The following is a 14,450-nucleotide window of genomic DNA, read 5'->3' as shown; positions in this document are numbered from 1 at the left end:
GGGAGCCCCATGTGGGACATGGACTGTGTCCAACCTGATTAGCTTGTATCTACCCCAGCACTTTGATCAGTTCCTGGTACATAGTAAGCAGTTAACAAATGCTATTAATGAAATAATAATATAGCTAAGCGCTAAGTATTGTAGGAATAAATCACTTTTTGACTTTTTTAGAGACAAGTTGCTATGGAAATAGATAGTATTTTTTCCTCTGTCTTTTGGTATGGAAGATCCTAAATAATCCATTTCAAAGAGGAATGCAGAAAAAAGCCTTGGGAGTGACCAGGTTAATAATAAAAGTGCAGTTTGACTTAAGAAACCAGCAGGCGTGAACTTTCCCAAGCATTTAGTTCAGTGCACTGCACTCAGTAAGCACTCAATAAATGCTATCACTTGGAATGGAAATGCTGGGCTTTTGCCCATATTCTGGGATTAGACAAAAGCTGGAGGATGTGGCTGGGTTCCCCAACATGAGCTGGATCATGGAAGAGTTCTGAGGCTTTGTCTCATCTCTTTTCCCATTCCCCTCACTTGAGCCATCAGCTACATTTTTTGGCATTTGCAAATGAAGCAAATGGCCAAATGATTGTCTGACATCACAGCTCTCTTTTGACAAATATCTTATACATACATTGTTTAATTAATTTAGGTTGTCCGACTCCAGAAGCAGTCCAAAATGCCCAAATTCCAAATCTTGACTTTGCACCAAAAGAAGGATGACACTCATGCAAGAAAACTCAAACTAACCACAGATGCCAATTGCCCAAATAAACTGAATCCTCTTTAAAGCTGTGTGGCCTAAAGGAAAGACCACTGTCCAAGAAGCCAGAGGACCTGAATTCTAATTCTGGCTTCGCTACTTGTCTGCTGTATGACCTTGTGGAATTCCCTTAACTTCTCTGTACCCCAGTTACCTCCTCATCTGTAAAATGGGATCAAGACTGTAAGCCCCTTGTGAGACATGGACTGTGGCCAATCTGCACATAGTAAATACTTAACAAATGCCATAGAAAAAAGAGGGAGAAAGGAGTCTCCAAAGAGAAGTTGAGGGAAGCAGCATGCTTAGTGGAAAAAACATGGATTTGGGAGTCAGAAGTCATGGGTTCTAATTTCGGCTCTGTCACTTGTCAGCCGTGTGACTCTGGGCACGTTACTTCACTTCTCTGGGCCTCATTTACCTCATCTGTAAAATGGGGATTAAGGCTTTGAGTGCCATGTGAGACAACCTGATTACCTTCTATCTCCCCCAGCGCTTAGAGCACTGCTTGGCACATAGTAAGCACTTAACAAATACCATAATTATTATTATCATTAATATTAGAGAAATACCCCTCCCCCCTCCAAAAAAAAACCACCCCAAAAAAGTCCACTAATTTTTCAGGTTTGAAGTGCAGTGCAGTGGTGCTGCTTAGTGCAGTTCATCACCATCGCTGCAAAATCAAGAGTTTGTCCTGCTGGTGGTAAATTGTATACCTTGACCCCCATCTCCTTCTAACCCCAAACCAAGTCCTGTGACCCAATGGCCTCCCAACTCTGTCGGAAATAGTAGCACTGCTCCATGACCGTATTACCGGCATCTCTGCAGTTGTTTCCAGACTCTTTGGGGATTTGTGCTGCTGCTGCTCCCTATCCTTTGATATTGGCCCACTTAGCTCAGGGAAACAACCTCAAGGCTGGTGCACTTGGGAAGGTGACGATATCCTGTAGCTAATGGAGGCTGGGAGTTGGAAGCAGATCCAAGAAGAGAGAGTTGATACCTGTTTCCGGCCCTCTTGTGGGAGGTTGAACATCAGAAGGACCTGGGTTCTAATCTCAGCTCTGCCACTTGTCTGCTGTGTGACCTTGGGCAAGTTACTGGGAAACATTCTGAAGGAAAAACCCGGTGTGATATAGCAAGTAGCTAAAATAGACAGTTACAGACTTCAGAGCAGGGAGATGTCAGTCAGGATGGGAAAGTTTAGATCTGCCATTGGTCCAATTCAGTTTTAACTTCTGAAGCATTGGAATCTCTGAGTTGAAGACGGGGAAAGGGTTGGATATAGAATTGTCTTCCATCCCATAGTAGGGCCAGTATATACTTGCTTTGGTTCCCTTAGGAGACAGATGCTAAAAAAAAAAAAAGTTTAAGAAAGGTTCCTTTTGTTCCATTTGGCATCAGGCCCAATAGATGAGAAACAGTGCTCTAGAGAATTAGGGTATTATATAGCACTTATGTGTTCCAAGAACAGTTAACAATTCCTATAAACCATAATTCATAAAGGATTAAGTAACCATAAATCAGATAGCTTGCATATACTACTACGACTTTCTTCATGAGGTTTCTCGAGACAAGAACCAGAAAAAGAGTGGCTATTTTGTAGCTAGGGATTTCACTTTATCCCTTGGTAGAAAGCATTGAATGGCGATATTCGACCTGCTTTTGTAGCCCAGATTTTTGCATCTAGAAACTCAGTGAGTGCATATTTACTGTAGCTGTAACCGTTTGGTAGTATTCCTGTCATACAAGCATGCGGCTCTGCTTTTAATGATTTATCAGCCATTCATCATTAGGATGTGTCTTTAGTGCCGCTTTTCTAGGCCGCCTAGCTGCAACAGAGCAGAATCGGCCATTTTACAGAGCAACCCCAAACTGGCCGGAAGTTGAACTACACCATTTGGGGCAAAAAGAGTACCCCAGGCCCCTAGGGGTCCCCTATTCCAAGAAGGAAAACCCTGTTACTTCTTGAGAAGAAGGACAACACAAGGAGGATCCAACCCTCTCGTGTTGGAGTTCCTTCCTTATGTCCTGCAAGGCCTGTTGGGAGTTGACAGTTGTCAAAGCAGGGTCTGGGTTAGGAGCACTTGTGGGCCCCCCCCCCCCCCGCTCAAATATCCACCCCTCACATTTCCAGAACTCTCTTCTGGGATCAGGTGGAATTGGAAGAAGTAAATTTCCTGCAGGAGGGTACTATTGACTCCCTCTCAAGTCCTCTGAAGTCCTTAAGTGTGTGGAGAAAGGCTTCCCCATTTAAATCACAACACCCCAGTTGTGTCAACCCGATGCCTACTCTTAGCACTTATTTAATTTCTTTCCTCAGCATTCCTGTGCATCTGTTTATTTTGATTTATGTGCTTATTTTTGCCGCGTTCTTCATTTATTATCTCATTCTGATGAATTTGTATAGAATCCCCTAAAATCCTATTCCGTTATCCGCTTTGACAATTTCTCAATCCTTTTTGTCCATCTCCTGCATAAAATTGTAACTTCCATGAGGTCAGACTGTGTACTCTTAGCTTAGCATTTGGTATGTCCTCAAGAAATGCCTCTGATTGATTGATGGGCATTGTAGAGAGAATTGGTTGACATTTTTGAGTGTCCCTTCCCTCAGCTTCCTTTGACCCCCCAGGGTACTTGGTAGCCATGTCCGAGCAAGCTTGGTTAGAAGGCTTGAATAAAACGCTATTACCTAGCGTTGTAATGGTGTCTGAGGGGGCTTTGGCAGAATTGATCTTTTTTGGCCTCCTAAGGTAAGAAAGAAATCTAAATGTTTGGATTTGAACAATGCTACGAAGTGTTCCGACCAGTGGCCACTCAGCCCAGCATTCTGTTTCTGACAATGGCACCAAGGGATAATCAGAGGGACAGAGTGATTGTCAATTTCCTTGGCATCCGTCCTCATGGTTAGGGATAGACCTTCCAAGATCCTAACTTTTTCCCTCTAATAGCCCATAATGGATCTATTGTCCATGAATTATTAAAAACCCTTCTTGAACCTATTGATGTCTTTTGCCTGCACAACTTCCTGTGGTAATGAATTCCATATGCTTACCACATATAATTTGAAGTACTTCCTTTAGTTAGTCCCACTAAACCTCCCTCTTTCAAGATATAATGGATACCTCCTACTTCTTGTTGAGGATTGTGGGATTAAGTGAACAACAATTCTGTGTTCACCTTGTCCACAACCATCACGACTTGAATCACATTTCCCAGTTTTCATGTTTGTCAGACTGAAGGGAGTCTCTTCAGTCTCTCCTTAAATAGAAACTGTTTCATCCCCTCAGCATTTTAGGTGCTCTTCTCTGTATCTTTTCTAGCTTTGCATTGTTCTTCAGTTGTGGAGGCCTGACTGAATGAAGTATTCCAAGATTGGGCATACTGTGATTTTTGAATAACTTATCTCATGTTCTTTTTGAATGATGAGGCTTAAGAGCAGGATCGGGCAAGGGAGTTCTGGTAGGGCTGTTGGCTGGATTTATCCAGTTTGGGAGCTTAGGACAAGAGAGGCAGATGTGCTGGGAAGAGACCCAGGCAAAGAGTTTTTAGCACAAGCCTTCCTGCTGCTCTATCCCCGTTTCTCTCTGACCCTGCACTCCCCTAGCTGTGGACAGAATTGATGTTGATTTGTTAATTAAGCACCGTTCCCAGGTTGGGAGGCATCGCCCAATTCATTCCAATTACCTGGCTGGTCTCCATCGCGACAGCCACCTCCACGTACAGTACTCTCGATTCTTTGGCCACAAAAAATTTCTGTTCCAGATTAATCGGGTCCTTCCCCCTGCTAGGTTTCCACATGCTGCCAGAACAGCTGAAATTCCCCAGCCAGAGGTTTCTAGACCTTGTCGGGGGAGTTGTGACCCTCAGAGGGGTTTGGGTTGGAGACTCAGGTCCCTAAGTTGGAAAGTGGTGGGACAGAGCAGGGCCAGATGAAGGAAGGGCGGGAAGAGAGTTGATTTCCCTGTAGTGATTGGCCATAACTTTGGTTCCTGGGCCAAGTCAGCATTTAAGTGCATGGTCTGTCTCGGGATTTTCTGTAGTGTGGTTGTTGGAACTGGTGGTAGAATTGTACATTCCAAGCCTTTAGTACAGTGCCCTGCACATAGTAAGTGTTCAGTAAATCCGATGGAAGGAATGAATGGTACCCCTGTATAGTGGTTCAAGGGACTCAGCCATTACCGTTAAGATTCTAATCTAGCTTTGCTTTGCTAATAGGTGCTTCAACCATATCTGTAATGACTCTAATCTTACAAAACGTTCTTCTTTCTGTTTTGTGTTAGTAATGTGGTTAGTGCACAGTATATTCTTGGTGTTTTAGGCTACCATTAAACATTGGGCCAGTGCTTTTAGGGAATGGTTATCAAGAACTCAGATTCCTTCCTTGAGTTTCGTGGTCTGATCCCTCAAACATGGAGTTCCTCTATGCAAGGGGTACTGCCTTGGTGTTTAGGGAGGTCCCATGCCTCCACAAACTATTCTGCCTCCCACTTGCAAGGGCAGAGTTTCCCCCTTGTCCATGTCTCCCAACCCTAGAGCAGTGCTGTCTTCTCTCAGGATTCCCAAACCTGCTGGGTTGAGGTGACCGTCAAAGGGGATGACCTGCAACTGGGAGCTGCCAGGAACTGCTATAGTGATTCCTTTTTTTGTTAATTTTTATTTATTAATTTTTTTGCGGGGACAGTATTTAAGCACTTAGTATGTGCCAGGCACTGTACTAAGCGCTGGGGTAGATACAGGCTAAACCAGTTAGACCCAATCCATGTCCTGCATGGGGCTCACAGTCCTAATCCCATTTTGCAGATGAGGGAACTGAGACCCAAAGAAGTGAAGTGACTTGCCCAAGGTGTCACAGCAGACTAATGGCAGAGTTGGGATTTGAACTCAGGCCCTTCTGACCGTATCCACTAGGCCACGCTACTTGCCTTGAAACCCCATAGGACTATTCATTGCCGGGCCATCTTCTGGCCCAGAGCCACTGTCGTCAGCCCAGGGTGGCAGCCGAACTGCAGCGGGAACCACTGCCTTTGCTTGCATGGTTGCGGTGGCCTGTGGTTCCATGCTAGGAAGTGGCATGTCATGCACATCTTGGAGGCTTTGAACAACTGCCATTTTTGGCCCTTCCTTTGGTGGTTCTTTGATTTTAGGATGTCTGTCCAAATAGCTGGGGAGGGGAAACAAATTACTTTCTCCCCCTTGATACCAATCCCATAGTATAGTGGTCCTCCCCACCCCCTCGGAATCTACACCCATAGACTGGACATTACTTTGAACTCTATGCCATGCTTGTCAGCTCCACTGATGAGCAGTTAACTTATTGAGCGCTTCCAGTGTGCAGAACACTGTACTAAGTGCTTGGGTGAGTACCGTATAACAGAGTTGGTAGACACGCTCCCTGCCCCCAAGGAGCTTTCAGTCCAGCGGGGGAGACAGACATAAATATAAATTATGTGTGTGTGTAGGTGCTGAAGGGCTGAGAGACAGGTGAATAATGGATGCTAATTGAACCCTTGTAAATGCCTATTGCAAGGTTACAGGGTGATCTAAAGCCCAAAGGCTCTCAGGGACTTTCTGTTTAGGTTGCTTGGTCTCTTCATTTTCTTTTCCTTCTCTTCACCTAGTGCCCATTGAGTTCCCTAGTCATCAGTCAGAAAGACTTGCCGGATTAAAAAATGTGCCCAGGTTTTGAAATGAAAAATCTAGGAAAAAGTACTCTTCAATTCCTTTTCAAGTCTTTTCTCTTCATACCATATGGCATGCAATGGGCCATATGCAAAGCGGGGTCACAAAGGCAGATGGGAAACTCGTTCCTGACGACCCCGTTCTGGGGGTGAAATTCTCTGGCCTTGGCATCAGGACTGTGGACAAACCTTTTATATCTGTTTTCATCATTTGATGAAAAAAGCTCTCTTTGGGTCATGGAAAATTTCCTCAGGTCCCCTGTTTTTTGTGTAAAGTCTGCCGGCTCCCTATTGGAGCTGTGCCCATATGGATTTGACCGATGGTATCTGGAATCATCCCCCGGCTCCACCATTCATTCATTCTTTCACCAGAGAAGTTGGACCCATACCTTTGTGACCCTGAGTTTCTGCAGCTCCTCTGGGGGATGTTTGTTCTCTTCTTCTTCCTTCTGATTCTCCTTGTTCCTACTTGGAAATGCCCCAATCTCTCCCCTCCCACCCCCAGGATTAGCAGAAAGAGAAATCATGAACAGGAAGAGCTGGGCCTGTAGCACCAGCTGGCTGTGGTGAATAACTAATGGATGTGTTGTAGGAACTAGTAATTTTTTTTATGGTGTTTGATGAGTGCTTACTATGTGCCATGGACTGTACTAAGCACTGGGGTAGATACGATCTAACCGGGTTAGGCACAGTTCATGTCCTACTTGGGGGTTTCAGTCTTCATCCCCATTTTGCAGGCGAGGCACCTTTGGCACAGAGAAGTGAAGTGACTTGCCCAAGGTCTCACAGCAGACAAGTGACACTCCTGGGATTAGAACCCTGGTCCTTTTGAGTCCCAGACCTGGGCTCTGTCCACTAGGACACGGCTGCTTCTCTGGCCACCTGCTCATGGCATGCTACCCAATTGTCCCATCCTTGTCTCTGCCCTCCGTGATGGTATTCACCCTGCTTACTTTCATGCCTGAATAAAACTCTCCCTAAAGTCTGCCACATGGCAGGAGTGTGGAAACTGTCAATTTGCTTAGAGGACACAGTGCTGGAAAAGAACAGTACATGATAGGAATTTGAATTATTCTCTGGGAATTTTTTGTCCTAAATTGAAATGGCCTTGTTGGTTATATATGCAAATTGTATCCATGTATTTTATTTTTTTTCTATTAGATAAAAAAGACAGATAAAATGGCATTTTAAGTGTTTGATATGTTTTTGGCCATATCCTTATGTGTTACAGTTCCTTTTCCTTTTTTTTTCCCCTTAGAGATGTGAATTGTGTCCCCATAAGGATGGTGCTCTAAAGAGAACAGATAATGGGGGTAAGTTCTTTCGTTTTGATAGATTTCATTGAAAAGCAGAAAAAGTGATTTAAAACTGATCAGGTATTTTCTGTTTTAGCCAAACAGCAGCTACACCTCATGTGTTTTACTATTACTGAAGTTGATTTGTTTCAGGTCTCATTAGTATAGTTTTGGTGCTGATTGTCTCCAAATCCACCAATGCCTTAATTAATAGACCTCAGTAAAGTGGCTTGGATTTATTACAGAACATTTGTAAAGGTAAGGGATAAGCCATTAGTTTTTTTACGAATGTGTACTTGATGTCTGTTTCCTCAGTACTACATTCAAGAAGATTATGGTTAAATGAGTAATTTTGTTGATTTTTTTTGTCTCCCCTTATGTGTAAAGTTAGAATATTTTTGGTGCCCGATGAATGTTGTTTTCAGCTCCCAGAGATCTTCGTTTTGTGAGTGACAAGAAATGCTAAACTCTCCCTGAAGTTATTTTGTCTCAACTCTGAGACTCCCTAACCATCTTATTTCTCCATTGAGGTCCTATGTTTTGATCAACATCTTTATAACAGTGTAGGCCTAGATATCTCTAGAGTTTAGCAACATGCTTAATTACCTAAGGGACTGGAGTTTAGGGATATGAGTCATTACATCTCATTAGAATGAATAGGTTGTCTCTCCTCATTCCCTATCTGTTGTTTAGGAGTGAGAGGTGGAGTGTTCCCCACGGCACACAATGTGGAACTACTGGATCTCTGGTCTGGAATGTTCTATCTCCTGCCATCTGTCATCGATACCGATGGGGATGTGTAACCTGGGTGTGTCCGAGAAGACCTGTTTTTCCTCACTGTTCAGCCAGAGAAGATAGTGGAACACTTTTCTAGCCCTTTGCTTAACCAGGATGAGCAAAAGAGGGCTATGTAGACACGTGTCTTGCAGTCAGAGGCCTCTAGAACAACAAAATCCCCCACTCAGAGGAATTTGGAGTTGGGTGAAGGAAGTAGGAGATGTGCCTCATTCATTTTTCAAGTAGGGGTGATGTGATGCTTGGAGTCATGTGCATATCTTGTCTGGATTCCACGAGTCCAGTAGCAAAGGTTGAGAGGACCAACTGGAGGAAGGCCACAGATTGAGGGGTTGTGGACCAGAAAGGAAGGAAACAGCGTGGTGTAGTGGAAAGAACATGGGCCTAGGAATCAGAGGACCTGGGTTCTAATCCCAGCTCCGTCACTTATTTGCCGGGTGACCATGGGCAAGTCACTTTACTTCTCTGTGCTTGACCGTGGGTGAGTCACTTTACTTCTCTGTGCTTCATTTATATGTCATATGTATAAAGGGGATGTGAGCCCCTTGTGGGATATGGACTGCATCCAACCTGATTAGCTTGTATCTACCACAGTGCGTAGAACAGTGCCTGGCACATAGTAGATGCTTAACAAATAACGTAAATAAAGAAATATTAAAAAATCTGAGGCATCCTCAGCAGCAGCCACTGCACAAGTGCTTCCTCTTTACTTCTTGCTAAAATCAGTGGAATTGAGTATCCTCAGTTCTGCCAGAATGTAAATTTTCACTGCACAGTTTAGCTAGAATACGATGACAGAATCAGGGAATGTTCTTCCAACAATGCGAATCTTTCTGGATACAGTTCAGCATGATATAGTAGGACACTGTTTTGTGCATGGCATCAGATAACGGGTTCAGAACTGCAGCATGAGGTTTTGCAAGAATGCCAACCCAGCATTATAAGGGCATTAGGTGTATTTTTAAAAGTACGTGGCTATTTCATGCCACAGGATCTTGAGATTCATGTTACTGGAAATGACGGTTGTCTGTGGAATTTGAGAAGTTGAAGGGGGGGGGGGGTGGATTTTCTCTTCTGGCACATATTTGCAGAAAGGATCCACCCCAAATACCCCATGCCAGTATATTGGGCCACCAGAGAGAGACTCATGTAGCTCGTGGACAGATGGCGATAAAATATTTTGGCCTTTCAGTTGGATTGTACCCATATATAGTCATCAAAACTTGGCAGTCGTCATTTTCTCTTGAACAACTCTCCTACAGTATGGTTCCCCATCAGCTGGTGTAGGAGCTGTCTGAAATGTGCAAAAGTGTATTTTTCAGTTTGGAAGTGACTATAAGCTCACGCCTGCAACACCAAATGGCACATACTATGGGCTTGTTAGGTAGGGGCCACCAGTCCACGGCACAAGGGTGCCTGCTGCTTTTGAGATGATGGCGTTATTCTGGTTTGTGACTATCAGAGTGCCCCCCTTCTCCTTACCAGCCACCTCGTAATGTGAATTCTTGGGTACAGAGGGGCTGAGCGAGAGGGCAAAGCAACCACCCAAATATATGTTCTGCAGGCACCTGAACCGCCCTAGACTCTAAGCTCGCTGTGGGTAGGGAATGTGCATGCCAACTCTCCCAATTTCTTAGTACAGTGCTCTGCACACAGTAAACGCTTAGTAAATGCTATTGACTGAGTGGTGCTCACCCAAATGGCCAATGAGAAACAGTGTGGCCTAGGGAAAAAAGCTCAGGCCTGGGAGCCAGAGGATCTGGGTTCTAATCCTGGCTCCCTTATTTTTATGATATTTGTTAAGTGCATTTCTATGTGTCAAGCACTGATCTGAGCACAGGGGTAGATACAAGTTAATCAGACCATGTACAGTCCCTGACCCACATGGGCCTCTCAGTGTAAACAGGATGATGTTGAATCCCCATTTTACAGCTGAGGCTCAGAGAAGTGAAGTGACTTGCCCAAGGTCCCACAGCACTCCAGAGAAGGTGCACTTCTTTATTTTCTTGGACAGAGTGTGGGAGTGACTCCTGGCAACACTCTCACTCAAAGATGCAGCCTGATGGTTGGCAGTGTCATCTTTGAGTCAAAACACAACCGTTCTACCAGACCAAAACAATTCTAAGCTTCCTCATCCGCACGACTCCAATTATAAATCATTTCAATAGCATGCACATTATGAAAAGGCTCGTAATTTGGCAAGTGGCACTCAGGGGGCTGGTTGTGTGGCTGAAGCAAACCCATAACCTGACCACGAAATTCAGCCATGTGAAGGTGTTGCTGGCACAGGTTCCAGTGCGTTGGTTTACATTCTCAGGTTTGGCTGGTTTAGTCAGCACATTGACGCCATTTGGGGAATGAGTTATTACTGCTCTTTGGTTGTATTTGCACTCTGGAAATTTTTGTTTGTACAGCTCAGTGGGTTAAAAATCAGTTAGTCATGTTTTTAGTTAGAAATTTGAATTCTTGCATTGCCAAGCGTTTTAAACTGGCATTCGCCACTGTTGATAAACTTGGAGAGGAGACTAATCAACGATCCAGTTTGAGGGACTGAAATGATTCGGAATCTTTAGAAGCTAGGTTGCCTTGTTTTTAGTACGTCTGAATTAGAATAAATTATAATTATGAAGTGAGATGGCAGTCTGATTTAGGAAGATTGGGTTTTTTTAGTCATTTGTATTTTAAAAATAAATCTATGCCTTATGCTGCCTCCATTTAAGCTTTCACCAGGATGCATATTTAGTGGATTGAATTACTTGCTTTTGCTCTTATCATTTGTATCTATGGCCTTACACTTTATTCTGATGTATATTTGGTGTTTGATCAATGGTATATGCTTATGGTGTGCAGGGCACCGCTCTAAGGCCTTAGAAGACCCTTTTTCTGACCTCAAACTTGCAATCCCCTGTATGGGGGAGACCCAAAAAAAAAATCATTTGCACATAGGGGGAGAGAAAGATTGGAAAGAAGGATATGTGGTAAAGCAAGTAATTAAATAGTAGAGTTATCTACAAAACTGCCCTGGGTGGTTGTGAGTACCTAAGTGCTAAGGTGGTAGTTGGGAGCCAGTGGCATGGGGAAAAGACAAATTAATCCAAGAAAGCTTTCCTGAATAGGTGGGATTTCCATAGGGGAAATTTTGAAGTTGGGGAGAGCTACGGTCAGGCAGATTGGAAATGGGAGGCAGTTTGTGACAGGAGGAAGGGCATGAAGTGGCCGACAACGAGAAGCTGATCTTGGAAGGAGCCAAGAGGGTGAGCTGGGAGAAGTGAAAGGAGAAGTAAGAGGGAGAGAGCTGATGGAGCTCCTAAAGGCCAAAGGTTAGGGTTTTTTGCTTGATGTGGATTGGAATGGGTAATCAGTGAAGGTTTGTGGGGAGCAGAGAGATATGTGTAGAGTATCATTATAGATCTGTGGACAGAGGAAGGGAGAAGCTGGAGGCAAGGAGGCTAATGAGGAGGCTGTAATCTGTCTGTGATGTGACGAGAACCTGGATTGGCGAGGTGGCTGTTTGGCGAGAGAGGGAAATGTCGTGGAGACAAAGCAGGCAGGATTTAGTGACAGACTCACTGTGAAAATGAAAGGAAATGAAGAAGTCAAGGATAATACTATTTATTTAACCACTAAACTGTAAGACCTGCATGGACAGGATGTTTTCCCTTCTATTGGTTGGATCCAAGGGCCTACAAGTGTTATTCTCAGTCTTATGCTGTCAAGTCGTCTCCGACCCAAAGCGACTCCATGGACACATTTCTCCCAGAACGGCCTACTCTCCATCTGCAGTCGTTCTGGTAGTGTATCCATAGTTTTCTTGGTAAAAATATGGAAGTGGTCTCCACCCTCAACTCTCTCCCATGCTGCTGCTGCCCAGTACAGGTGAGTTTTGACTTGTAGCAGATTGCCTTCCATTCGCTAGCCACTGCCCAAGCTAGGAAAGGAGTGGGAATGCCTCTTCAAGACTCTTCCTTCTGTAACCAAGACTGATAGAGTACTGGAACTCTCCAGGTGCGATCCTGAGAGGCCCTTCCTATAGTTGGTATTAAGTCAGTGTTGGTGGTGGTAAGAATATGAGAATTAATAGACTCATTTCATTGAAGATTATGATAGATAAAATGCCAATATTTTGCCATAAGTTTCTTGTTACTCAACATACTTCCTAGAGTTTATTAGAGATAGCCATTCTTGTACTCTGAGCTTGCGGCACAGGTAATTACATTCAAATTTTGCGTACTCAAATAATCAGAATTCACAGTTGTGGTATTTTTGGTAGTCAAGCAAAATCAGCCAATATTACTTATTGAGTGCTTACTATTCAATTCAATTCCATTGTATTTATTGAGCTCTCACTGTGTGCAGAACACTGTGGTTGGGAGAATACAATCCAACAGTGAACAGGCACATTCCCTGTTCACAAGGAGCTTACAGTCTAGGGTGGGGAGACATAGATCGATACAAATTTATGTTACAGATACGTACATAAGTGCTGTGTGGCTGGGAGTGGGGAAGAACAGAGGGAGTAAGTCAGGGCGATGCAGGAGGGAGACAAGGAAAGATGGGGCTTAGTGCAGGGCACTGTACTAAGCACTTGGGAGAGTACAATGCAACAGAGTAGGTAGGCACAGCCTCTGCCCACAAGAAGCTTGCAGCCTTGGATGGGAGACAGACATTTTTATGAATAAATAATTTATAATATTCAATTTATAGACATGTATGTAAGAATGCTTGTGATCAACTTTCACACTGTTAAGTAGGATGGTTGAAAATCCGAATTGGTGCGACCTGAAAGCAAACTAATCTAAAAATTAATAATAGTAATAATGTTGGTATTCGTTAAGTGCTTACTATGTGCCGAGCACTGTTCTAAACTCTGGGGTAGATACAGTTCAATCAGGATGTCCCATGTGAGGTTCACAGTCTTAATCCCCATTTTACAGATGAGGTAACTGAGGCACCGAGAAGTTAAGTGACTTGCCCAAAGTCACACAGGTGACAGGTGGCAGAGCCAGGATTAGAACCCATGACCTCTGACTCCTAAGCCCGTGCTCTTTCCACTGAGCCACACTGCTTCTCTAATCAAAATCATCAGAATTAGTTTTGATCCCTCTCATTTTGATGGCAGATTCCAATTGGGAATGGAAAATGTGTTTCATTTTGGTAGTTCTGCCATCTCGGGGCTTGGACAGAAGCCAAACAGCTCTGTTAATGCTATTAAACTCTCCGTTGCCATCAGCATCATTGATCATAAATTTTTTTTTTTTTACCTATATACGATCATTAATGGGAGTCATTTTGAGATGACTGTTCCTGTCTCTTCATCCACTCAAAGAATTATTTGTAGTTCCACCAGGGTCTGTTAGCTCACAAGGTACTTGTATAAAACAGAAATGTTATAGCAACAGGTAAGGCAGAAATAGTTATTGGTTGAATGGGTTTTTCCAGTATTAAAAAGAAAATATTAAAAGTCAGGAAGGAGGGCTGCTTAGTAGAAGAAAAACAGCAGTTTGTTTGAGTTCTCTAGAATTTACAAAAGATTTTCATAAAAATTGCTAATTCTTTTGCTCCTGACTGTGTATTTATAGGAGTTCTGCTGATCCCATAATAATAATAGTAGTAGTAAGATGCTTACTAATGCTGTAATAAGTGCTAGAGTGTATACAAGTTAATCACGTCTCACATGAGGCTCACAGTCTAAGTAGGGGGAAGAACAGGTATTGAATTCCCATTTTGCAGATGAGAGAACTGAGGCACAGAGAAGTTGTGATTTGCCCTAGCTCACACAGCATGCACGTGGCAGTGCCAGGATTAGAACCCAAATCCTCTGACTCCCAGGCCTGTGCACTTTCCAATAAGTCATGCTACTTCTCACCTTAGCTATAGTAGTGAAAACCTGTCTGTCTGAGATGTGATAATTTGTCACTGTATTCATCT

General features: G+C 43.6%; 1 protein-coding gene across 3 annotated transcripts in view; it reads left to right on the top strand.

The window, feature by feature from the left end:
- Window positions 1-14,450, top strand: part of MLLT10 (MLLT10 histone lysine methyltransferase DOT1L cofactor) — a 151,788-nt gene that overhangs the window by 17,405 nt on the left and 119,933 nt on the right. For all 3 annotated transcript variants that reach the window (XM_029078348.1, XM_029078345.1, XM_029078350.1), the window contains exon 4: window positions 7,691-7,745. In XM_029078348.1, the coding sequence (XP_028934181.1) occupies window positions 7,691-7,745 (55 nt within the window). The remainder of the gene's footprint in view (window positions 1-7,690; window positions 7,746-14,450) is intronic.

The sequence above is a fragment of the Ornithorhynchus anatinus genome, chromosome 13, assembly GCF_004115215.2.
Source record: "Ornithorhynchus anatinus isolate Pmale09 chromosome 13, mOrnAna1.pri.v4, whole genome shotgun sequence".
Lineage (NCBI taxonomy): Eukaryota > Metazoa > Chordata > Mammalia > Monotremata > Ornithorhynchidae > Ornithorhynchus > Ornithorhynchus anatinus.
Note: the sequence above shows the minus strand (reverse complement) of the source record. Positions and strands in the feature narration are given on the sequence as shown.